The following is a 26,180-nucleotide window of genomic DNA, read 5'->3' as shown; positions in this document are numbered from 1 at the left end:
GACTTGAATGTTCAGCTGGCCAGCAAATACATGTGAACACAACAAACGGATTGGAGTATCCCTCCCTCCCATAGCCCTGCCTGTTGGGTCCAGAGTCAGCGCTGTGGTCAGGTTGTACTGTTGGTGGGGTTTGAGCAACAGAAGACAGAATCACCTCCTGTAGGGAAAGAACACAAGCATGGTATATTTTCATCGTTTAGTACCTATAAATAGCAATGTATGTGCCCACATCTGTGAAAAAGTTCATAAAGTAGTAAAATTGGCCTGATTAGCAGCCTCTTCATTCTGAGAGGTAGGCTTCAGTAAAGGAACATGTACTTCAAATAGTGATCAAGGCACGTGAATCCAGAAGCATAATTTGCATATTTCCCTGTTTAGTTTGGGCAGAGACTTACCATATGCTTGACTCGATTGCGTGCTTATTGGATGGTTATTTGTAGTAGGAGATGCTCAAATTGGGTGCCCCAGATGTTCCCATCACATTTTGTAGCCTTTCTGTAATTTTGGGTTCTTCTGACTAGCTTAATCCCCAGATAAAACTAGATTATCCTGTATCTCTTGCCTAAACATGTGGAGTTGTACTAAAAGCCAGTAATGCTGGTTCATTTTGTTGCTGTCAACAAATTGATTGGTCAGTCATCCTGCCTCTGGGAGCAACCCTTCTGGGCTTTCCAAATATTAAAATTGATCTAAAATGCAATGTAGTTCATACATCACCTGATGAGACTGTGTGCTAATACAGCCTGATGGTACAGTGATATTTACAACATGATGCATTAGCATAACATGGTGGCTGAAAGACTATTTCTAGGGCAGCTTATTAATAATTACTTTAAACAACAAGTAAGGAAAATAACAATGTCTTTAGGTTAGTTTTGCTGCCACTTTTGGGGGAAAAAACGCCCACAAACCCCACCACAAATAGCAGTGGGCAATCCATTTTAATGGGAAGGAAATATGACATGAAAACTGCCTCATATCAGTCCAAAATGCTGATAATTGATAAGGCAGGAATATGTTTTTCTGTACTTCCCATCAGTGTGGTTTGATTCTTTCACTTCAGCATGCTACTGCTGTAATTTCTGCCTTAAAAAAACCACCCAAAACTTCACCACTCCTGTCACACTTGTGAAAGACTGTGCATTGGGTACCACATAGTCAAACTTTGTTCTAAAGCACTTTTCAGAAGTGCTTTACAAGATAAAATGGAAATTATTTGTTTGCAAATTTCTTCACTTCCACAGCATTACAAATGTTAAGAGTACTTTTCTAGTGTTGTAATGCAATTAGTAACCCTGCTTGATAAAAACCTATCTATTTTAAAGCCAAAAAAAGTACCCTTCTTCCTTTCATTACGGTCCAATTATCTTCCTTCCACAGAGAACCAGGAGGCTGAAAGAAGCCACCTTAATTGAAAGAGATGACCAGTATTTTTAGGGGTTTTATTTATTTATTTATTTACTTGTGTGGCCCTTTACTGCTTGAAGAGTCATCTTGCTTTTATTCCTGCATCTCAAAAGCCTAAGCCATAGGTGCTGGGGACAACTCAGTCTTGTTATGTTTGCAGAGTGAAGCTTTACAAACTCTGGCTCCTGGTAACCTGTTTGCTGAAGGTGCTGTTGACAGGTGCTCCAGCTACAGACTGTGTATGGAGGAACTTAAAGTCAAATATCCATCCTCCTTTTTCTTACTGACTTGAATCACTGTGGAGAGAGCAGGTGAAAAGTTAGGAGGTAGGAGATGTTAGGAGATACTTGCCTAATTCTTTTTGTTGGCATTAGAATATTTTAAACTTTTAAATCGGACATAGTTCTAGTCCTGCCATATGCTTGGATTTTAAGCAGCACAATAAAACCCTCAGAACACGGCACATAGTGCAGCGATTTTTATTCACACATCTGCCTGAAAATCCATTTATGTTCTTCAAGACTGAGGAGAGAGACCGTTGGGAATATCCAGGGCTTTACTTACTTAACAAAACTTCTGAAAGCACGGCTGAGGACATTGTTCGCAGGTATTGTTGGAGGAGGCTTCCCCTGGGTTCAGACTAGTTATTCTCTTCTTAATTCTCTACTTAATTTGCTTTTTTTCTGAAAACCAAATCTAAGATCGTTTCCTTCTTCTTTCTTCTTATTGTAGATGGAAATTGTTATACCTCTGTCCTTTTCCTCTCACTGATAGTAACATTCTAGGGAGACATTTCACGGATGTTGCTGACTACCTCAATTACTCAAGGAGAAATTTCCTTTTCTTCTTGAAACAATTAACTTTGGATTTACACAGCTTTTCCCAGTTGTTCCAATTTTCTGAAAACATTATTTACTTTTTTTGTGAAACCATGTTTGCTAAATATTTTCTTACTAGTCTTTTATGTGTAATTGTCTAAGTTATTTTCTTAAGTAAACAGCTTCCTTTCCCATTCAAGTCCTTGGATTTTCATACATTTAGTAGAATAACGAAAGAAGAATGCAGTATTATCCCTCTTTTTTAGAGGTTCTGCTCCATGGGCATCTACCATCTCAGAGAAACTGTCATCTTTTTTTCCTGCCAAAGCAGATTACCACATGTTGGAGCTTCTGCAATAGCAGGGGTTGGGAACAAGGGGTAGAGACGCAGAGGCAGAGACCCAGTTTGTCTGAGCTCCTCCTATTCAAGAAAACTGCATCCCAAAAAGTCTTCAGGATATTTTTTTTGCTTGGAGCAGTAGAGAGAAACTCAAATCTTGTTGTCACTAACTACATGGACCAAATGTAGCTGCTAAATTAAAACAGATTATTTAAATAGTCTTTATTTTAATATGCAATTAAAGTTACATAGAAAATTAATTTCTTGGTATATTCTCTGGCTATACTGAAAAGTTACCTGAGTTTTGTATTACATCAGGAGTGAAGGTAGAGGCAAAATAAATGTGAGTACTCTGTGCTATCAGATGACACTGAAGTTACAGAACTGATACATCCATTATCAGCATTTATTAGTTCTCTATTCATTTTGCAGTATATTGACTTGTCCTTCACTTACGGTTTGTGGCTGTGGAATATGCTGCTGGATGTCTAGAGCTGCCTGCATTTTCAATTACAGTCCTTCTGGCTTGCAGTTTACCTACTATAGTGATTTTCATTAATTTTTTAATCTTTCAGCATACACGTTACAGAAAAATAGGAAAAACAAAAAATCTGGCCTAGTTAGTAACATTTCCTGGCAGTTTTTTGCTTGTGTTGTTTATTATAATGTACGACATCTTTGCTATGAATAGCTTGCGTAGTACTTTGAAGGAACAGAGGAACCAGATAAACCGTTAGTTACTGAACCCACACCTTTCTCTTTCTTCTGAGATAATTCTTACCGCAATATTCATGTTGCAGAGGGGAGCCTTGCCCAAAATTCACCTGTTAGAACAGTGCCCTAAGCAGAGAGCCTCCGGGGAGGCAGCAAGAACAGGAACCCTGCTACGGAGGGGGCATAAATGCTGATACAGCTCTTCAATTATCAGATTCAAAAGTACTCAAATTGGTTAGGATAGAAGGAAAGGTAAGAGTATAATTATTCTAGTTCTGGCGGGAAAGTAAGACTTAGCATTTTTAGTAAAGATCTTTCTGCTTTGTATGTATTTCTGCTTTTGCTGAGTTCTGCAGGCATCTTACCCCTGTTTGTTCACAGTTTTGTAGTATTTATATTTATATCATTATAGATGCCCACATTTGAGATGTTATGGTTCTTGGTCTTTAAACAATGGTTGAATAAAATAATGAAATAATAGGAATTAGGAATATAAGAATAAAAGTAGGAATGAGGAATAAAAATATTTTACAATTTTGTTTACATTAAGTTAAATATATTTGCTAAATATATCACCAGCTTCCTTCCAAATATTTCCTGTCCCCAATTGTTATTATAGGGGACTGAATAAAACCAGAACCTTAATCTTCTGGTTTGAGTTTGAAAAATTGTTAATGGAGAAAACTGTTTTTTTTTTTCTAGGGTGAACAAATGACATAGTTGGTTTGGACACTAGATATGCAGTCTTTTGTGGTATGTAAACTTTTCAGGGTAGAATTACATTCTGTATGTGTTTCATAAATAAAAGTCACAGGCATTTCTAGTACTTAGTCAGATAATTAAACTAACATGGTTTAACCGTGGAACATTCAGAGTATCTGCAGTTCAAATGGCAACCTTGCAATTCTTTCCCTCTGCAGAGATTAACAGTTTTAGCTGTTTGAGAGGGTAGGGAGCATGTACTAATTACAGAAAGTTCATTCTGCATTTAAAATACCTAATTGTTCCTATGTTAGAGAAAAAGCCAGTTCTGAATAATTACACTTTTCTAATTGCTGTAATGCCAATAAGGATGTACATCATTATTGATACTGAAAGAGTGGTTTAGCAAAGATTCCCCTGCTGTTCTTTGCAGGCCAGGATACTCTGTGGGGAGCTTTGCTATAATAATGAAAAACTGTAGAATGTCAGAGGTACTTTTTACTGTTTCTTTAGAATTTTTTCATTAAGATTTCAGCAACATTAACCTGACCTTGACTGCATTCTAGCCTAAGAAACAGCTGAAAAGCATGCTTTAAAGAGGAAAATGAAAAAGAAAAGTACCTGAAATGTGTCACAAATATTCTTAAATGCTTTTTTAAAACTCTGGTTCTGTTTTCCTCTGAACAGCAATATTGATAAATGGAGAAAAAACATGCTGCCTACTAATCACACAAAATTTGTACAGGTAGCAGGAGCTCTTCGAGAAAGACAACTCACTACTGTGTTACAGAATGAGGATCATAAGAAGCTGGGAAACACGAGCCCAAAGCAAAGGGGAAAGCTGATTTCCATTGACAGCCATTCTTACTTCTAAAAGCCTTTCCAAGGACTTGCTTTTAGCCTGAAGCTTTCAGTGTGGGAGTCTGCCCTATTGCAACCACTCACAACACCAATCTTAGGCTAGTATTACAGTCCCATTCATTGCATTTCTGTTGAGAAAGAAAAAGTGACCAGAAGCCGTTTGGATACAGCAATGAGCTCCTGCAAGGTCTCCAGCGCTGCTTCTTCCATCTACTTTTGTTCTCCCAGATAGAAATAACTTTTTTACTTGAGTCCCTGGAGGGGACGCTGACTAAACTCTTGAGTGAGCCTCAAAAAAATAGCAGCTTTCACGATTCTTTTGAGGTTTTCTAAACCATTTCAGGGGCATCTGCATTGTGCTTGTCTGGGTGGGTTTCTTGCCTCCTTACAGTTCTCTAAGGGTATAGGTCACATACTTACTGTTGTGTTGGGTGTGAGGGTGTTTTGTTGTTAATGTTTTAGGTTGGGGTTTTTGTGACATTTAAAAACTATCATGTCATGTACACTTTTCCCCCTCCAGCAAGGTTTTACTGATCCTTTTCTCCTAGCTTAAGTTTTTGAATACAAAGTGCTAAACATTCAGAGCGCCTTGTGAGTAATTTTTATTGCCCTCTCCGTTCCTCTTTGCCATTGCTATTCTTATTTGAAAAGTAAATCAATGTCATCAATGAGGATGTTCAGTCTGGAATTCCTACAAATTTTCTAAAAAGGCCCAGTGAATATTCTAAAAAGCATCAACTGAAACACAATTGGAAGAGCAATCCCCTAAGACAATTTCCATTTCTAGATACATCAGAAGTAACTTCATAATGCTAAATAAATTCTGAGATATGGTGTGATACACTGTTTGCTGTAATACCACAAAATTGCCTGAAATAAAGGTAATATTTCTGTATCACCAGTAGTGTTATAAGTCTTTCATAATTATGGTATTGCTGAATATTTACTAAATATTCTGGAAGACTGAATGTACTGCTTGTGTCTCAAGGCTGTCTTTTTAAGGAAAATTGGTCCGCTTCTGGAAAAAAAACACTTTTTTTTTACAGAGAGTACAGCTTTCTTTAATCACTTTTTGTTAGAAAACCTTGTTCAGTAGTTTGGATGATAATAATGCTAGCACTGATCCTTGATTCTTCTTCAGAGCACTGTAAATCCAGCTTCTCAGTACATTGTAAACTAGGCATTTTTCCTTCCTTACGAGACTTTTGGCAGACTATGGTTAGCACACAAGAAATGCAGCAAGTTAGATGTTTTTAAAGGCAGCTGAGAAACATTTAAAAAGAGCAAAAAGGAATAATTTAATTTAGGGGATAACTTTATACTTTCTTATTTTTGAAATAACATCCTTGTTCTCAGCACAATTGTTATCTGGTGGCCAGCTACCATATATGTTTACGTACTCTTTCTAATATCCCTGTTCATTTGGATTGCAAACCAAGAATGAAGAAAACACCTTGCTTATTTGAATTAGATTTTATTACCATACCTTCTGTAATTTTATCTGAATTTTTTTAACTCCTTGGTGTTTGGCAAAATGTAAATTTTTTGGTGATCTTCTAACTCCATTCAATTAATATTTCTCATAGCAGGACTGTGTGTCATAACATTTGGCAGTGCTTTGTTTAGCTGATGCCCAGAGACTATGCTATGAATAGATTGTATTCTGGATAAATAAGTTAGCCATTTAAGTAGAAACCAGTGTGACTAACGTGGGGTATCAAATTCTCTAGGACTTGCAGTTCTATATATGCTTGAAGGATGCATGTGTGAAAACATAAGCTATTTCATAACCTTGACTTTGATTGCATCACACAGCTTTGTGCTGGTGTTTGCATTGTAACCAGCTTGGGCGATCTCAGCACTGATGGGTGATTGATGTTCTCTGCTAGAGTGTCCAGTTCTTCATTACATTACCACAGTCGATATAAAAGCCTGCTGGTCAGGTTGGCTTCATCAAGGTCTTTTCATGGATGTGGATTCTCCAGCATATGAGTGAAGTATCTTAGCCCATTTAAAGGATGCCTTTATGATTTGGAAGTGCAGAAATATATCTAGCTTGATAAGATCTTGCACATGAGGCCAGTATCTAAATATCACTGCAAAAGTGCTCAGAAACAATTCTGCATAGCAAAGGGCAATGATTGCCAGTAATGGCAGCGTTAGTCAGAATTGAAGAATTCTTTCTTGCAACCTGAATTGTTCAGGACAGGGAACTTTATTGTATGTGGATACTTAATAGATAATATATACCATACTGCATATGACACACTGTATACTAGATAAAGGGATGAGCTCCATAATATACAAAGAGTTAAACTGCAAATGTGACAGTTTTCCAGCAGCCTATCTTCAGTTAAATTTCCTGGTTAACTTTGGCCGCTGTTTTTCTACCATGTTTGGGTTTCACATGCTGCATAAAAGAGTCGTGCTCCCCAGGTTTTTTATTTTCCCATTGCATTATTTGTTGGGATGTCAGTCCAATAATAGTAACATAAAATGTGACTTGCTGTAAATGAAAAAGTGAATGTGAACATTTTAAGATAGTGAAAAATAGTCATTTTCGTGGCAGAGACAGTAGTAGTTTGCGTGTGAAACTGAAACAGGCAATTTCGAGTCCTTTTCTCATTTATGCTGTAAACTGATCTTGTCATATTGGACCCAAGACCTTCTCATGAGGGGTTGAGTAGGCTGGGACCAAAAGACCATTGGATCCAAGGTCAGATTGTAGCATTCGTTACACTGACCTGACACTGTTCCTGAGTACTGTATTGCTCCCAGCCATTTTGGCTTTATTTACGATACTGTTTTGACTATTCAAGTGGTATCAAGAATCTATAGACTATTAAGAACCTCACTCACGGTATGCAGAGATTGAGTATTGTAAAATGGTGTTCAACAGTAAAATAATTCTAATGTAATTCATCCTTCCTTACTGTGGCCTTGCTTTGAAACGTGGAGTAGGATTTGAGAGTAAGGAATGCTGGTTCTTGCTCTGTCATTGTCAATGCACGGTATCCACTCTTTCCATTTCTGGGGGTGCCCAGTTGTCACCCTTCTAACAAATGTAAGGTTTCTCGAGATAAAAAAATGATCCAAGATGCTTTGTGCAGTTTCCAATTTTTTCCCCCTCTTTGCTAGTCTGATTTGCATTGTAAATTGAGTTCATCCAGCTTCTGGGACAGTTAAGATATAAACAGGTGTTTATAAAAGTACAATTTGCCAAACAAAATAAACATTAGATTCTAAGGATTTCTGATTGTCATCTGACTACGGGAATAGGACAGCGAGTGATGGATCATTTTTCTCTGGAATGTGGGAGTACGGACAGGCAGCAGCATCTTTGAAGATCTTGTTTAATTGATTTCTAGATGTAACCTTTTCCTCTTTTTTTTTTTTTTTTTGGGGGGGGGGGGGGGGCAGTTTTCTGGCTCCATTCTCCCCTTCAGAAGAATATGGGACTAATGTAATACAAGCAAATACCAGCGCCTCAATGAATTCTCCACAGATTATTTCTTTCAAGAGGAAATTTAACAGATTTGCACAGAGTAGAAATTAAGGGAAGTTTTTAAGTTTACAGCAGCTACAAATTTAATTATTTGAAGTATTGTGGGGTTTGTTTTCAGATAAATATCATAAACATAAATAAATATTGGCAGTGTTCTTAGCAAGAGAATATGTCTGTAGCAGATGAAGTTCATGAATTTTGTTATGAAGCACACCTTGAGCCTATTTGGCCATGACAAGAATGAAGACTTCCCTCTAAGTGTTATCAATTAGCAGGTATAGACACTTAAGATCCCATTTAAAGCGCAAGCTGCTGATCTTCAACTTGAAGGTAACTGTGCTGATCAGAACAGCCAAGTACAAGAGGTTTTAGGGGTTTTCCTGAGTTTACAGACTGTAGTCTGTGGTTTTTTGCTCAGAGCTTGGAAAGCTACAGTAGGCAGTAGGAGAACTCTGTAGGCTATCTTCCTGACTTCTCTGCTGGCTTTCCTCTTTTCCCTGCCCTCTAAAGATACCAGAATCAGTAAGGGAAGTCAAAAGAAATCTTTATCAACTCTCGCCTCTGCTGTTGCGTGTAGCTTTCTGAAAAGCTGTTAGCTACTCATAAGAATACAGAACTAAGAAAAGGAAAGCTAGGGAAAATAAAGAACGAGAAGAAACATCTGTAAACTGTAGCTGTAGGAATTGCATAGTATAGATGTGTCAACTTAGTCAAATATTGTTAAAGCAGGAGAAACCCAGCAATATACCCTGTCTTATCTCCAGAAGGCTCTGAAGTGGCCTAGAAGAATAGATGAAGGTGGGAGTACTCTTTCCTTTTTGACACCTATAAAATAAAATGTTTTATAGCAATTAGCCAGAACATGATCTGAAAGAGAGGGGGAAAAATCAAGTAGGATTTATACTGGGAAGTGAATTCCAGCAGCTCAGTAGGAAGGTGCTTTCTTCACTTGCCTCTTTTGGAGCTCATTGACTCCTCTTTTCTATTGGATCATAACCAGTAAGGTTAGTACTTATATTTAGCAGTCATTCCTTTTAATAAAACTTCTTAACCTTAAGAAATTTTACATTATTATCCTGTGACATAATAGTAACAGATCTTGGAAAGTTTATCTTAAGCTTTAGGTTTCTAGTCATTGTGAGTATAAACAAAAGCTTCCAAATGAGGGTCAGTTTCAAAGGGTCGGCCCTGCTAACCCCTTCTGTCCCAGTAGCTTATGGAGGAGTGAGCCTCCTCCATCACCTAAGGCAAGTACTGACTCTGAACTAACTCAGATTGCCAAGATTATCTATTTAATTGTTGACAGTTTAATGGAAGGTTTAATGTTTGTCTGTCCTGCTAGGTGAAATGTTGGGTTGTGTGAGGAATGACTGGTGCTCAGGTTGTGTTCAAGTCAGAGCCGGTCCTTTGAGAAGGAGCTGGATTGCCTCTTACCTGGCTAGATGCTTAGCTGTGTTACATACTGCCAGGCTAAAAAACAAGCAACCCCACTGCCACCCTGCTGCCCGAACTGTCCTGTCTGACAGCCACAACCTCAGGTTCTCTGCAACAGCCATGATCCGTAACATTCAACTCCAGCACAGGCCAGATCTTGAGCAGCACAGCTCACCTAAAAATCATGGAATAATTTAGGATGAAAGCGACCTCCATACAATTAGACCCATTTAACACTTACGATCAGTTGAATACCAAATTAGCATTTAAAGCTTTCAGTGCTTCCCTTAATAACAGTGTAAGCATTGGATTTTTCTGGCTGTGTGCTCATTATGGAGGGTTGAAAGGAAGAAGTCAGAACTGCAATCAGAAATTCGTGTCTAGTTCTTGGCTCTGACATGACTTATTAAGCACTTTAGACAAATAGTGAGTATTTCTGTATGTGTACTTATACAAAATAGAAATCCATATAATATCTTACTCCTCAAGATGATGTGAGACCTATCAGTTTGCATAGCATTTTATTGCTAATAATTGTAAAACAAGTTAGATTTGATTTCTAGAGGCAGAGTAAACAGTATTTTCTTTGTTTTTAAAACAGTATAAGTTTTAAGATGGACACTTAATAAAGTCATATTAGTAGGTCAATATCAAAGCTTGCAAGTCTGTTGGGTCCAGCATCCTATCTGCTGGTGTTCACTGTAAATTATATTGATGACTTCTGTATGACGTGATTTTTTTATTTCATTGTTGGTTTTTTGTGGGTTTGGGTTGGCTTTTTTTTAAGTTTGTTAACTTTATTTTTCTATAAAGCACATATTTGGCAATGCATATATTGCCATGTGTAATAAGACATCACCAGGCAGTCATGCAATTCCATTTCAAATTGGAGAGCAACATCATTCATATTTTGAAATAACTGGGATAGGAGCGTTTTTTAATCATGCCTATGCCTTTGTTGGACAACTTCTGAAAAGGCGCAGAGGAAACAAATGATGAGGCTTCATCAGTTTATGAAAGAAATTATATTAAATAATTTCCCTTCCACAAGACTGGGTTTAATGACAGCAAGTCCCACCAGCCTTGTGGCTTTCATAAGTGCAGAGTATCATTAGGTGGAGAAATGTCAATAATCATTCAAAAAAAATCTGTTGTTGTTTTAAGCCTTAATTCAAGTCAACCTGACCCCAAGAATTATGTCGACATCTATTAGAACTGCTATTTTAGATCTACCTGAACCAAACTCTGAAACTGGTTTTATTTTTTATTTTATATTTATTTTCATTTATTAGTAGGTCACGATGGTTCATTACAAAGCCTTAGCTGCCTGATTTGTGGTGTCTAAATTTCTGTTCTTCTGTTCTCTTTAGATAAATACAGGGCACCGATCGCAGTTGACTGTATCAAGTGCAGAGGTGGGAAATGAAAGAAGTCAAAATTTGGAAAGCAGCCCTTTCATGTCAGATCTTCTGAGTGACGTACCCTTTGCCCTAGCACCACATGTGTTAGCAGTACAGGGCACCCCTAATGATGTTCCTGACCGATTGATCACCTACGACATCAATGATAATTTATCAAGATTTTGGTACGACTTTACACTTGAAAATTCAGTGCTTTGTGATCCATAATGTTTTCTTTGTTTTTTCTGCTCTGTCAAGGAACAAGTCTTAAGGTAAAGATAAAGACTTATTTCAATTGACTTCGTATTTTGGGGGCCTGCCACTAGTATATCAGATGCACTGCATCAAAAGGATTATTATTGACAAAAGTGTTATATTTCTTAGCTTTAAGCGAACTGTAACTTACTATGTTAAATATTCTGTTTATCTCCAAAGAAATCAAACAAAACTATTTCAGCCTGAGCAGGAGACTGGCTGCTGGTATCTATTTCCAGTAGGTAGGCCGCAGACACAAACATTTCATAACTTTAAGATGAAGTCTACACACCTCTGTGCTGTTTTGTTATTTCGCTCAGATAATAAACACATCGATGCTGTTACACGTGTTAAGAACACCTCTGATTTTCTACAGATAGAAACCAGTATTAATGCTAAAGCAACGCTGCTCTGCATTACTGTACAGACAGCTTTTCAGTTAGACCAAGTTTTAAAACGCAGAGTTAATTCTGTGTACTTAAATAATTATGAAGACTTAATAGAATTGATTAAACTTACCAATTTCTACGTGTAAATCAGTTGCTCCACTCCCTTTCCAGTAGATGGTATTTTTGTACATCTCATTTTGTGCCTGGAGAAGTCCTCCCCGCCTGCCTGTTGGCTGCTGTTTGTTCTCATTACCACATGTGTGCCTGATTTATACACAGATCAGCTTTTCCATTTTAACCTCTTTGCCCCCTGAAGAAGGAAATCTCAGGACACGTACTTTTAATGGTCACACCCTTCTTTTTTTAATTTGTGTGCCAGAGATACAGATGGCAATGTTTAACAACAGGAAAACATTACATTGTTTCTTATCCAGCTAAATTAAATGGCTAAGTACCTAAACATGCCTTCTCACAGGCCACTGTGTCCCCTGCTCACAAGCTCTGAGCAAGTTTTTCCCAACTAAAACCAGAGCTGCTGTTGCATGAGCAACAGCTCTCTGATGTAACATCATGATTTGTGATGAATAAGGATCTGTGTCACACAGAAGACTACACTTGTTTTCTCTCTTGGGGTAGAATATTTATGTTGTGCCAAATGTTAGTGGATATTTCCACATATTTTCTATGCTTTGTGATAGCTTAAAATACATACTTTTTCAGACTTGCATCCTCTTGTAGTATTGGAGATAAATACTGTAAAAGATGGAGAAATTACATTGTGAATACATTGTAGACTGTTAAATATTCATGGTTTAGATTTTTTTAAATGTATGTATTTAATATTTTTGACATCTGTGTTCATAAATATTTTGAAGTTATTGTTTCAGGGAAAGTATCTGTGCTGCAGTCCAATAAAAAGAAATGCAAAATAATAGTGAATTATCTTTTATGTGTAAGAATTATTACTCAGCTTCACCTGTTTAATTTACTATAGCTGTGACCATTCAGACTTCATGGGAGCTTGGACCTGGAAATTCAATTTGGGAATCTTTTCAGTGCGATTTAAGAATCGCGTCCTTCTAATCAAATATCACTCTTTCATCTGAGGTATTCTGTGTGCTATGTTGGTGACTTGCAGTGGTTTAGGTGGCATCCATGACACCGCTCTGAGGATGGTATGGCTGTGAGCTAGGAAGGACTCAGACCTCTTGGAAGAATTAATTTTACTAAGTTGTTTAGAACCGGTTTGTGTGCTGAGTTTTCTAGTTAACACATGCCTGAAACATCTTAATTTTCATTATTGTTTTATATTTAATAATTTAAAAAATGAATCATTCTGAAAAATGCATGTTTCCATTTATTCAGGTTATCCATTTTGTATCTGAAATGTTTCTGCAGCTCAGCTGGTCTAGAAGCAGAACTGCAAAATACTCTTGAAGACCACACAAACTCACAATACTTGTTCTTTCTTTGCTAGCTGACTTGCATATAATTTTTTGCATTAATTTTTTGCTTAAAGTTAGGTAATTTATCTAAAATAATTACATCCTGTCAGAGTTGCACTCTGTTACACTCACAGGCATCCTTTCAAAAGAAAAGGAGAGTAGGCAGGAGGTCGTATTCACCCATGATGAGAAATGCGGGTGGTAGGTTAAACGTTTGGCCTTCATCCTTAATCATGTTCCATAAAGAGTAAAATTTACACCTAGGAAGAGTAGTAGTAATGAGCAAGGGTACTGGAATGTGTCTCCTGACTGCCCTCTCTTTAGCAAGAGCTGGAGCTCAGACCTCTCCCTTGCTTGAGATCATCCATAAAAAAATGGATTGAAGCCTAATGGTATCCAGACACCAAAGGTGAAGTTCTTCCCACTGGGATGAGAAAAAAATACACTTAAACTGTAACAAATTAGTATTATTTATGGATATTACTATTTGACCGCTAATAACTTGAAGATGGCACGAAAACATCAGAAAATTAAACATTTCAAAGAGTCTTAGTTCATAAAAAAAGAAGTTAATTGCTTGTGTAAGACACTTAACATCGTAATCTAAGTGATTATTGCATAGAATGTATGTGCATCTGTCATTGTCAACAAATACTGGATGGTTCTATATATTGTCATTCTTAACCACCAATGAAGGAATATAGTTAATTTCTAAAAATTTAAAACTATTAAAATATGATCAATATTGATATCAAAACAGTAAACCACCCTGGCTGTCCTTTCTGTAGATTCTGTATATAATAATGAGGACTTCATAGAATTGTTTGCTTTGTGTTATGCATATTTATGTAAATTTTTTAGACAGAACTGAATGATATTTCATAGCTGATGTCATTAACGTCAGAATTAAGACAGGTTGCCAACTCCAGAACTAATAATGAACGACTGAGGTGTGATCCTGGGCCACTGAAGTGCTGTAAACGCTTGTCACTGCCATTACTGGACGTATTACTAGGCCTGCACTTTATTAAATAGTTTATTCAGAGTTATTTTAGTTCATGGGAGATTTTGAGTTTCATTTGCAGTTCTCTACCTTTTCCCTGAAAGAGATGTACTCTCAGTTGTGTGATAGCTTCCTTATGGAACTTTCTAATAAATCAAACAAAACAAGACACTTTTTATTTCCTCTGGAAAAGTTGTAAATACAGGCTCTGGAAAAGTCTTAATTTTAAATGTAGAAAAAGGGGAGCAAAGCCCACATGTTCAAAGGTAAATTAAAGAATAATTGCATCCAGAGCAGCCTGACAGGAGGCTGATTGGGAGCTGGTCCCTACAGGCAACTCCCTGGTGACAAACTCAGAAGTGGAACCAGACAATGCCGTGTCTGGCAGGTCAGTCAAGGAGGTGGTTACAGATCCAGTTTCTGACATTTTATGTAAAGTACGATCCCAACCCTGATACTACAGTCCTGCAGCTGGCAAATACACACTTGTGTGGTCACAGATGAGAGGTTTTGACCCCAGAGCAACTAAAGGAGAAAGGCAAAGAGCATATTCACCACAGTTATTACAGTATCTCAAAATAACACAGTTTATTGCATTTTTAGCTGAAGAACCTGTTATGTTCACAAAAACACTAAAGCAGCCTCCTAGGCAAGACGAGTGGGTTGTTATGAACAATAGCATAAAACTTGCACTTGAGAAATCGCTCTTGCCTCCTCCCCACAACCCCCCTTTTGTTATGACATGATAATTCATCTTGCTTTGGGTTTTCTCTGCTCAGCCTACTGACTATGAAGAGGAACGAGAAATGCAACTCCTAGGGGTAAGTCCTTCCCTTCTTAGGTAACTGCAACTCTTCTGCTGATGACAGGGCAATTCCAGGTTAACCAGATTTCCTTTTGAAGCCAGAGAGTGTCTATTCCAGCAACAAAGAGGCAGAAAATCCTCCTTAAATTCCAAAGGTAGGCTCCTGTTTGGCACTGTAGGAAGAAGAAGGTTTAATAAGCCAAGTTGGGTTTGCTGAGTTGGCCTGCTGTGCTGCAGGTCTTCGTTAGTGTTAAGCCTGGCATTCTGTGACGAGCTGGCAAAGTTAGAAAGAGGTATGTTAGGCCTGATTTCTTCCCATCAATATGTCGGATTCCATAAACCAAGGAAAGCAGGGAAGTTACCTCTCTGTATCCTCCACTGAGACCATGTTCTTTCTTTACCAGTTAGATATTTACATCCTTTGATGTAAATATGTTTACATATGATGAAATCTCTTTATTTTCAACATAGTTCACAGAGATGAGACTGTTTTCTGAAAAGAGACCTGGGCTTCATTCTGCAAAAGTGATCTGTTCCCATAGACACTTTCTTAGCCTTCCTTCTGTCTGAATCACAGCCATCCAAAAGAAGAAATGTAAGTATTCATGCTGAACGGAAGGAGAGAAAAGTCACTACCTTGTTCCCATTGTGTTGACAGTTAACTTGGAAGTGTTACTGCCTGTAGAATGAAACTGAGATTTTTGTTAGTTCAGAATTTCACCGTTTTCAGATGTCAGCAGTGTAAGAAGTAAACCTGATCTTATAGACATGGCATCTCACTGTCTGTTTAGTTCCGGAGCACACATTTTAGGTTCTACATATAGGTGTGAAGTTTTTCTTTGCACTGTAGGTTGCTAATGAGAAAGACTGTTTTAATTCTCCTGCACATGCAGTGGAGAATTTTTTTCCTCCATGTATAAATAGTTTTAAGCATTCAGCATAACATCTTAATGGAAAGCTTTTCTGCCTTTATGGTGAGTGCAGTAGATTATGACTAAGCCTGGCTATTCTACATAAAATTACTTTGAGGCCATTAAAAATATTAGTTTCTTACAGGTATGTACCTGCTATGAAATGGTGAGGTTCTCATGTGTGTGTTACTTCTTTTAGTAGCATAGAAGGAAAAATAAGTAGTAAAATTATATAAAACTAAGGCAGGTGGGGGAAAGACATGTAAACAGTTTTGATTTAACATTTCTGTAGTAGCTAACATTGGCAGTAATGAAAATATGGAAACTAAATTAAGTGCAGGTGGTAGGAATATGATGACACTATCATATTGGTGATCTGAATCAGGAAGTAAATCAGTATTACACCCCATAGTCTTTTTTTTGTGTACGTGTAGTAAATAGCACAATGGTCCCTAATGCTAATGCCTCTGTACATTAACATAAATAATGGGAGAGTAATGATGGATCACATACTCCTTTCAACATCTCAGAGCAGATAATTCTTTTCAGTCTACAGCTTTCTATGCAGTAGTCTTTCTAGACTGTTTTACTAAAAAAAAAAAAAAGTCAGTATTCTATTAAAGTACTTTCTGATGAGGTGTCAGGGTAGGTCAAAGAGCTTTGCTGTATCACAGCTCAGTGGTTTGTCAAATATGTCAATTCTATAGAAACAGAACAGTCTGATCACGCTGCATGGTTTGTATAGTAAACCAGGAGTTGTAAACCTTTCAGCGTAGTACTGCAGCTTATGAGATGTAGGAGAAGTCCTTTTTCAATTCTGTAGCAAAAGAGACTATCTAGTGGTGGAAGTGGAAGTTATGATGACCCCAGAAGGATGCAGCAGCTGTAGAACAGAGACAAGAGAGGGCTTAGTTCTTTCAGCCAATTCAATTCACTTTTCCTTGCTGCAAAGATAAACTCCTGAGATCAAAGATCTAATTTACAAGGCTGTCCTCTTAAGTCAGTCGACACATATACTTCAATAACAGAACATAAAAGAAACTGCTTACAAGCAAGCAAAAAAGAGATGAGCCTTCATTATAAACATGCCTCATCCAACTGTTTGTGGGTATCAGCGTTATCGTTAGAGTAGCCACTCGCATCCAAATGTTTATGTAACTGTTCTGGGAGGTCAGCTCTGGGCATCCATCTAAATCTCACTGGAAAAGAAGTCTGAAGCATATGGGCTCAGAAAACAAAGACTCAGGTGAAACAGACCATCACAGTGAGAAGCGAATTACTTATTTAAAGCAACTGATACTTGTTAGAACTGAAAAAGACATTGGGACTTCAGTCTGACCACTGTGTCACTCTTTTATGAAGAGATCTGCTATTTGTCTGTTTTCCTTGAGAAAATTAAGCAATGTGTGATGTTGTGGAAACTGTACTGTAATTTCCTTTTTCAGCTGTTTTTAGAAACTAGCAGTACATCTGCTTGGCTTATTCTGCTCTTAAAGACATTTTTAGATTCCTGTAACTCTGATTTTGTCTATTCTATGTTTAGATAAGGCTTTTGTCAAAGACTTAATATTTATCTTACCAATTGATTCAAAGGATCTTTTTGTTGTTGTTTGACTTCCTATGTCTTTTGTAGTTTGGCTAGTTCTCCTTCAGTTATCTCTGAAATAAAAAACATTTATACTTCTCCCTATGCTTGATAGGGTGGAATAGAACATATGCATTAAATTTATCCCAGAAAAGACTGCCAAATTTTATTTCAAGTAGTATTACAGTACTTGAAGATATTACATATTAATCTTAATTTGACACACAGAGTTAACATATTCCCTATCTTTTGATGTAGATCAACTCATGTTGTAATTTAGCTCATGTTTTGGGGGTAGGCAAAGTAGGAAGATGTTATATCGGCAATTGATGTTGGATTCATAGACAGATTTAAAATTACTTCCTTTTTACATATTTACTGCATGCAGCGTGCAGTATATGCATCCACCCAGTGATATAATAACTGCTTCAAAGCTAAAAGTTGCCATCAGGCTTTTAAATGGCATCAAATAAGAGACTATTGATTGAGAAATGGAAATGTAGTGTTTTTCTGTAGATCTCTCACATACTTTACAGTAGAAATCAGTATTAAAATTCATCTTGAATCTGAAGGTTTAAGATTAGTCTTGAATCTCAATATCATAAATTAAACTGAAGACAAATTTTAAATCTTAGGGCAGCTGTAAAAAAATACAGTGAATGAACAAAGATGGCTGATGCTTTTTTGTTTATGTAGAGGCTAGCTAGCAAAATTACCTCTATTCATATTGCAATTATTTCCATTAAAAAATTTGTATGGAAGATTGTTTTTATAGCTCTTGATTTGTACAAATTTGAGAGAATGTCTAAGAAGAAGGCCATTTTCCAGGATGATAGGTCTTGTCCAAAACTGTTTACCTTCCTATTTAAGACCTCGTAAGTCTTCTCAAACTAATCCTCTTCACCACCACCTCCAATAGCTGTCTCTCCTTCAGAAGAAAATTGTGCCCTGTTTTAGAAGCATCAGTCCAATGCCTTCTGGGGGATACTCCATCCAGCTGGGTCTGGACAGATGGTTTGTCTTGGGGATGGGGCATGTCCTGGTCGACAGGCATCTCAAGGGTGATAGCCCTTAAAGAAAAGGTGTGTTGGACATCGGTACCCTGTGGGTAAAAGCAATGCAGACTTGACCAACTTCCATTCCTATCTCATATATCACTAGCCATGCAATGACAGAGGCCAATGACAGAGACCTGACACAGTTCCTCTAAGCATGCAAGGTGGTGCTGAAATCCCACTCTGTCTTCTTGGAAAACAACTTACCTTTAAAAACTTTGAAGTGAGCAAGATCATCTTCTGGTGGTCTGCCAGTCTTAGCAGATTGCCCGAGCCATTTCACCCTGCTTAGACCAAAAGGGGAGACTTATGTCAGGATGCTAAAGGTTTTCTCCTAGAAGAAGAAGTCATCCCAAGACTGATGTGTTCACCACAGACATCAAAAAGAAGTCAGATAACGCTTGCTCTGTGAGGATCTCCTGTAGCAATGAAAGTCTCTGCCTATTGATAATAATATGTGCGGAGGTGACTAAAAAAATCACTTTTTGGTATTAGATGGATTTGTATATCCTTGTCGTCATGGCACAGAGTAGGAAAAGTGTTCCTAGTGTGTCCACTGCAACAGCAGCCTAGTTGTACAAAGATTATTTTCTCCAAAATAAAAAATAATTGTGTTAGGAAGAATAAAAGCCAACTAGTACACCCTTCTTGAACAAATAATGTAACTCAAGTGAAGGATATAATCTTGGAAATTTGCAAGGAGATTATTGTGTTTTTAGATAAATTGCAATTAACTGAACAAGATCGTTCTGGCACCTACTGCCTCATCTTACTTCAAAGAGTTGTTTTGGCTCATACACAAATTAATATTCTGCTTCCCCAAAGAAGCAGACTATGAAGATAATGCTGAAAAAGTTCTCCTTTGAAACACCATTCACTTCTGATATATTACTTTAGTCTGGAAATCATGACCCAGTAATTTGTCGTCTCCAAGAGAACAGTCCACTCTCTTTTAGGACTTAGTCCAAAAGTGGTATTAGAACAGGTAATCTGTGCAAAACAATCTCAGCAAACGGGGGGAGCATAGGCATTGCCAGAGTGTTAGAAGACAAGACAAGGCATCCCCACAATGGGATTTAGTGTAGAGCACTGGTGACATCAGAAATTAGAATATCCTATGCTTTTCATTGCGGGGAGGGGAAATAAAAAAGAGACGTGGCACTTGGCACTTTGCTCTTATTTTTAAAAATGCTGAGGGTCTAGTTTGTAATAGCTGACAGAGATTTTATTGAGAACATGGTAACTCAGCAACATTTGGCTTACTCTGTTTACCTTTTCCCCCTGTATGTATCTGTTGATCTTAAAGACATAGAGAAAGCCTCTTGTACAGTGTTTATTACATTATTAAGATGATGAAATTTGGGGTAAACAGAGAAAAGGGATGATTCTTATCTGAGAATTCCCTCCCTTGAACCTCTTGCCCACAAATACATCCAACCTGGACCTGTAGGTGCTGTTCGTAATTGCCTGATGGTATGCTGGCTCAGGCCAGGCCAGAAGGTCCAACCAGGGAGTTTCTCCGATACAAATCTCTCTTCTCTGCTTCCTCCATGCTGATGTGCTTAATTACAGCCCCAGACAGCCTAGTTTCCATCTGCTTACAGGAGAGGAGGGAAAGAAGATCTCCTCGGCCAACATTAAGATGAGAATCACCCTCTGGCTTGTCCTGTCTTCCTTTGGCCATCTATGCAGGGAGCCGAGCATGACTGCTGCTGCCAGAGATGGCTCTAGCAAAGTGCCTGGAAACGGGATGAATTCATCTGTCTCAGCCTTTTTGTCCTGCTTCTCTCCCAATGAATTATTTCTGCAGAGATCAGGCCTGTCGTTAGCAGTGGAAAGCTGTATTACAAATGGAAATTAATTTAGTTTTAAATAAGTATTTTGATTTTTTCAAAGTGTTTAAGACCTGGCAATGTGGTCTGGGAAAGGTTCAGTGGGCTGTTTCTGCGCTCCACATATAATGAAAGAGCTGGTCTGTTGCCAGCCACGGAGGGAGGAGGAGGAAATTAGAATATGCAGCTTTTAAGGAAGAAGTCAGATAAAAATAAAACTTCATTCTGTAGATACAGTTTTACTTATGAAGTGAACAGCAGTTCAAAGTAGAGAGATTGTAGAGGAGGTTAATTTATAATGAACACTTCCTAAAATGGACTGAGGTGGAATTCAGAATATACTGCATGGCTGTAGGCCAGCAACCAGCGTCTTTCGCTCTGCTGCTTTCTCCTAACGTGTGAGAAGATGGCCTTGTGAGTCCACACAACTTCCCTGAAGCTCAGTTGCCAGTCGGTGCCTACATCTTGGCCTCACAGCGTAGAGGCATTTTATGCACACACACAAAAAAGCAGTTCTGAAAGGAAAAAGAGATTTTTGCATAGACTTGGGTTGCAGCAAAGTTGTAATAATTCACGTCATCATAACTGGGAACAGGATTTGTCCTAAAGGGTATAGCAAAATCACTGTAAAAAGTTAGCGCAACAAAAATGCGTCATAAACTCAAGGACATATACAGAGAATTTAGATACATAGTAAGTCTGTGTGTATATACGTAGGTAGAGCTAGATAGATATACAAGATAATTATTCACGAGCAGATACATTGTGTGAGACTGGTCTTCAGTTTTTTCAGAAGAATTTTCCTGCGTTCTTTAATTCAGATGTCAGATGCCTCATATGACTCTACTGGGTGGAAACGTGTTGGTTTGCCATATCTGCTGTTAATAATGCAGTTACCAGCTAGTCCACATGAAGGGAAAAAAGAAAAAAAAAATTAATGCCGTGTAAAAAATTGTATTTGAAATTTTCCGATTGTAATTTGTGTGAAGGGGCAAAGTGGCTGTATACATAGATGAAGCTGCAGTTTCTACACCTGAATCTTTGCTGGTTTCATATGAACTATGTGCCTATAAGAACTGCTCTACCCTTGTTATAGGAAATTGCAGTTGGCAGTAATCAGGTTAAGCATTTAACTATTTTGCATTTAATTGAGGGGATTAAATTCACATTTCCAATTTAAAATGTTTTCCCATCTTAACTACAAAACCTGGTTGTCTATTTTAAATCTTTTTAAAAATGTTAATACTGGCCTAGTGTGAAAATACTTGATTTTATGAGCACAAAAGAAAACACATTATTATCTTTTTCTTGTCATTTAAAGGACACTTTCTTTAGCATGCACGAAATTGTTTATTATTTTGATTGCTGCCTTCCCTTCACTCCCCTTCTCTAGTGATGCAGTGTCAAATGTGGAGAAAATCCTCATAATGAAAGAGCTGGCAGAATCTGGTCAAAAACAGTGATCCCTCTTGGTAGGGGATCACTTCCAGCTCATTTTTTGTAGCCTACCTTTTCCTACTTTTTCTTTTAATCTAAGTGACATAGATATTTGCAAGAACGAGGCTCAGGGTAAAGGAATTGTGGTGACCTCTTATTTGAAGGAAGATTTAAAAAGGACAGGGAGAAAGTCTATGAAAATGTGGCTGCCTCCCGTGCTTTTAAGAAATGTGCTGTTTGTGTGTGCGATGCCTGCCAAGGAGCCTGCCCGCATCTTGTGTGTTCCAGTCAACAATGCACACCCCGCGACTGCATCTCATCTCTGTTTTCAGGCAACTGTGTCTCACCTTTGCTCTGCTCTTAGCAAGTATCTGAGAAATGGGCCTGGTACAGTCTTCTGTACCTTCTTCATGATGGTCTCAACTGTCAGGCCGGTGAGGCAGCTGAACCCCAGCGCTGTTGATAGTCCAGGTGGGGCAGCAGTTCAACCCAATGTCATGGATTTTGGGGCAAGAGCTGGGTTCAGGTTATCCTACGGTTGTTCTCCTTTTTTTTAAATCTAGACAATTTCAGCCATTTCATTCTGATCTAAAAGCGCATTAAGATCGCAAAACTAAGCACGGGAGTTCTGCTGCTTTGGGGGGAACAGTCTGCATCTGGAGTATTTCCAGAAGCTCAGCAAAGTGGCTGTTACCACAGGGTTCCTAAAAGGCGGCTGGTGTAGGAGCTGTGCTTTGCAGGCCAGCGTGTTCAGCTAATTGCCTGCCTCGCTGACACAGATTGGAGCCTGCAGCCCCTCGCTGCGTTCACCTGCTGTTCCCAGAGATGGAGTGATCATTGATCTCAGTGGAAGCAAGGAGATCAGCTGGGAGCCAGGAGCTTTTTTGTCTTATGAAGGCAAAATTTTGCTCCTCTGACTGGTTGTTGCTCCCATTTCCAAGCTCCTGCTGGATCTGAACTCTACTTCTCATGGACACAGACTCCTATTTCACAGTTGCTAGTAATTAGACATCTAACTCTGGGGTCAGAAATACTTACTTCTAGCCTCACGTACACACCCAAATGGTGTTCTGGGTACACATGAAGTCAAGGCTGTGGCGTCTGCTATTTCTTCCCTATGCTGCCTTCATTTGGAAAGAGTGTGTGTGGGTAGGAGGAGTTGTGGTGCATTTCAGCACATCTCCATCTGGACCATCAGAGATCCAGACTTGTAGGACACAGCATCCTGCATCCCAGAGCATCCCTTCCCAAGGTGCACATTCAGCAGCAGTCTGATGGCTTTCAGGAGGGGCTCTTTGATCCTCAGGGTTAAAATCCTTGCAGTCCTCCTCTTGTTTCAAGTAGAGGGGTATGTGTTCAACCTTTAGAGGCTGGCTACAACAAACAGAAAGTTTTAAGAAAAACAATCCAAGAAAGATGGTTTGAGTACAGCCTGTTCATAGTCAGAATACCATTGGAAAACACATGTTTCCAGGTGTTGCTTGGAGTGGAGGATGAACTAAGCCTGATGCCATGGGCAAACAAGTTCTGTACACTGGAGTTCACCACAGCAGCACTGCAGCTCCCGCCGTGCCTCAGGCAGTACCTGCAGTCCCTGCAGGATGGGGGAGCACCGCTCCTCAGCGGGAGGCGCTGGGGCAAACATTCATATCCCACTAGGACCAGCTCCATTAGGCACTTGGAAAGCCAGCAGAGCCAACTTAAAGTCAATCTGCTGCTTACTTGTTGTGTGGACTTACAAGGGGAACTTGGAAGCTGTCTCAGGGCAGACATGGTGTAATCTCAGTTTCTTAACTGGCTGAGCAAGGGTGCGGTGGGAGCAGCGGGTAATGGAATGGCTTGGTTTGAAATTCATACAGGATGGTAACATCTGTGGAGGACGTGAGGTTCTCAGAAAATCATGAGCCCTATCCATCCTCTTCAATGGACATCAGTTTAAGATGATACTCTGGCTAGTATACTTTCTTAATACTCAGAGTAGTAATGCTTCTCATTAGCCATCTCCATACTAGAGGAAGCAGCGCAGCCCAAGAGGAGTGCATCTGTAGAGTAAAAACAAAACAAGGGTGAAGACTTAGCACCCGCTTTTACAAGCATTTCTAGTTTAGACTACTGTTGCTCTTGGCCTTCTGGCTGAACGTCCCCTGCATTCCACAGCACATTTTCTGCTTTAGCCTCATTCAAAAGGAAACCAGTTTGCATGCTCTGAGATGGCTCCATGATTTGAACAGAAACATAATGAGTTGGAATTTTCTGGACACAGACTCCCAAGTTGAAACGCTAACATATATGCACCCCTTATGTTTAAATAGGACTTCACTGTAAGTGCTTGGCAAGCACAGACTCGAGCTGACGAGGTGCTGAATGTTCCTGTAAAGTCATTATCCAGGGATTTGTTATGGCAACTATATAATTATTATGTAATTGCTACAAAAGTGGGATTTGTCATAAAATCAGTTATCCTCTTATCCTGTCGATGCAGATCAGATAACAATACTTTTATTCAAGAATATCATCCAGTTACCTTCATCCGTTCACTCTCTGGATATACTGAAACAGTACAATAAATTATTCTGAAATGGCTCCTAATTCTCCATGCTTTGCCTTTTATACATGTAACTGTTGAGGAGACAGACTCTGCATTTTTGGGAAGATTTTTTTAAAAATTATTATTTCTAATTGAAAGAAAAACTCATCATGGAGTGAAACCTGAAACAAGTCGCTTCTGGGTTTGCATTATTTAAAAATGTAAAATAATGTAAAAAAACCCTTTCCACCTTTATTATTCCTTTTCAGCAAAGTAATTTTGAAAGCAAACTAAAACAAAACATTGAAATAGATGTTAATGAAAAACTCTTCTTTTCCTTCCAAGTCAAAAGTTGCCAGAATAGTAAAGCATGTGCAGTGCTTAAATTTTGATTACTATTGACTCCCAGTGGAAAATATTCTCAGTAAAACTGATTAGTTCCTTCTTTAAAACTAAGGAGAAAGATAAATAATGCTCAGTCAGGAAATGTCTTACCTATCCAAAAGGAAAAGCAACTATAAGGTTTTGAAACCTCGTTCAGGTGCTTCATCATCATTATCTGAGATAGCCTTCAAATCATGATTGCCACTGTTAGTGAGCTTCGTGATGAGGATTTTTATAACTGGAAAAAGAATTAGGAATGTGTGTTGTGTCTTGTGTATGGTGCACGTGCTTACATAACTTCTTCCTAATCACACCATGAGATGTAACACAGACTGGTTGTGCCTACTAAGGGTTTTGGTCAAAAGAAGCAGCACTGTTCACTGTACATTCTTCTGATATAACTTTATAGGACTCCTGTATTTATATAACTCCTACATTGAGGAGGTTTGTATTTCTGCTCCAAAGACAGTCATCTCCCCTAATCCATACTGTATTGAACAATTTGAAAATAACATTATTAATGGGAAGGTAGTCACCCACAGAAAGCATAATCAGATTTGATTTTAGAAAATAATAAATTGAGCACGTTGCCTGGATCTCAGTTGCCTATTTGCCTTTTACAAAAGGATATATGGGCTATGGATAATTAACAAACAAATAGTGTTATATTATTGATCTCTAATCTCCATGGTTACTGCGCTCCTCCAGTTTCATCTTGGTTCTATGTAATTAAGCCTTGTTGCACATGTGTACAGCAGTGCAAGCTAGATTAGGCTGGAAACACAGGAATCATTACAAAGGACAAAGAAGGAAATTTCCTTTATTTTGCACCATGGCATATCTGGCAAAGCTGTTACGTCTCTACATATGGTATTGGTGAAAATATGCAATGTTGTGCTCAAACACCAGAAGCCAAGTGCTTGTGAGTAACTGTACTGAAGTTAACAGTGTGCTGATTGGATTTAGGTCCTGATCTTTGTCCATGGTATTGTTATAGACCTTTCTGGCACTTTCTGCCTCTTGTCATACTGGGATCTGTAAGAATACCCTCAGCTTGAGAGTTGCTCTAACATGAGTTTAAAGTAGCAGTATTTTTTAAATTTTAAAGTATAGGTAATTTTAAAAACTTTTTTTTCTTCCTTCTTGCTGTATGAAAGACCCAGATGATCAGTGGGAGTGTTATTATTATAAAAATAATAAAAAAGCAACATGAAAGTATCTAGACATGCAATATTAAGTACCATAAAATTGAGCTTCCCCCCACCCACCCCCGCTCTGTTTTCTAGCTAATCTTGGACAGTTCTTGGAGCAACGCTATGGGGAAGTTTGAAGTAAACTTCAGTGAAGTTTACTTTTTAACAAACGTGTTTT

The 26,180-nt window shown here is 38.3% G+C and overlaps 1 protein-coding gene across 3 annotated transcripts in view; it reads left to right on the top strand.

The window, feature by feature from the left end:
* Window positions 1-12,764, top strand: part of UMAD1 (UBAP1-MVB12-associated (UMA) domain containing 1) — an 81,896-nt gene extending 69,132 nt beyond the window's left edge. For all 3 annotated transcript variants that reach the window (XM_013305254.2, XM_027776842.2, XM_055803688.1), the window contains exon 4: window positions 11,152-12,764. In XM_013305254.2, coding sequence (XP_013160708.1) covers window positions 11,152-11,409 — 258 coding nt within the window. In that variant the 3' untranslated portion in view covers window positions 11,410-12,764. The remainder of the gene's footprint in view (window positions 1-11,151) is intronic.
* The last annotated feature ends 13,416 nt before the right edge of the window (window positions 12,765-26,180 follow it).

This window comes from Falco peregrinus, chromosome 5, assembly GCF_023634155.1.
Source record: "Falco peregrinus isolate bFalPer1 chromosome 5, bFalPer1.pri, whole genome shotgun sequence".
Classification (NCBI taxonomy): Eukaryota; Metazoa; Chordata; class Aves; order Falconiformes; family Falconidae; genus Falco; species Falco peregrinus.
This window is presented reverse-complemented; position numbering and strand designations above follow the sequence as displayed.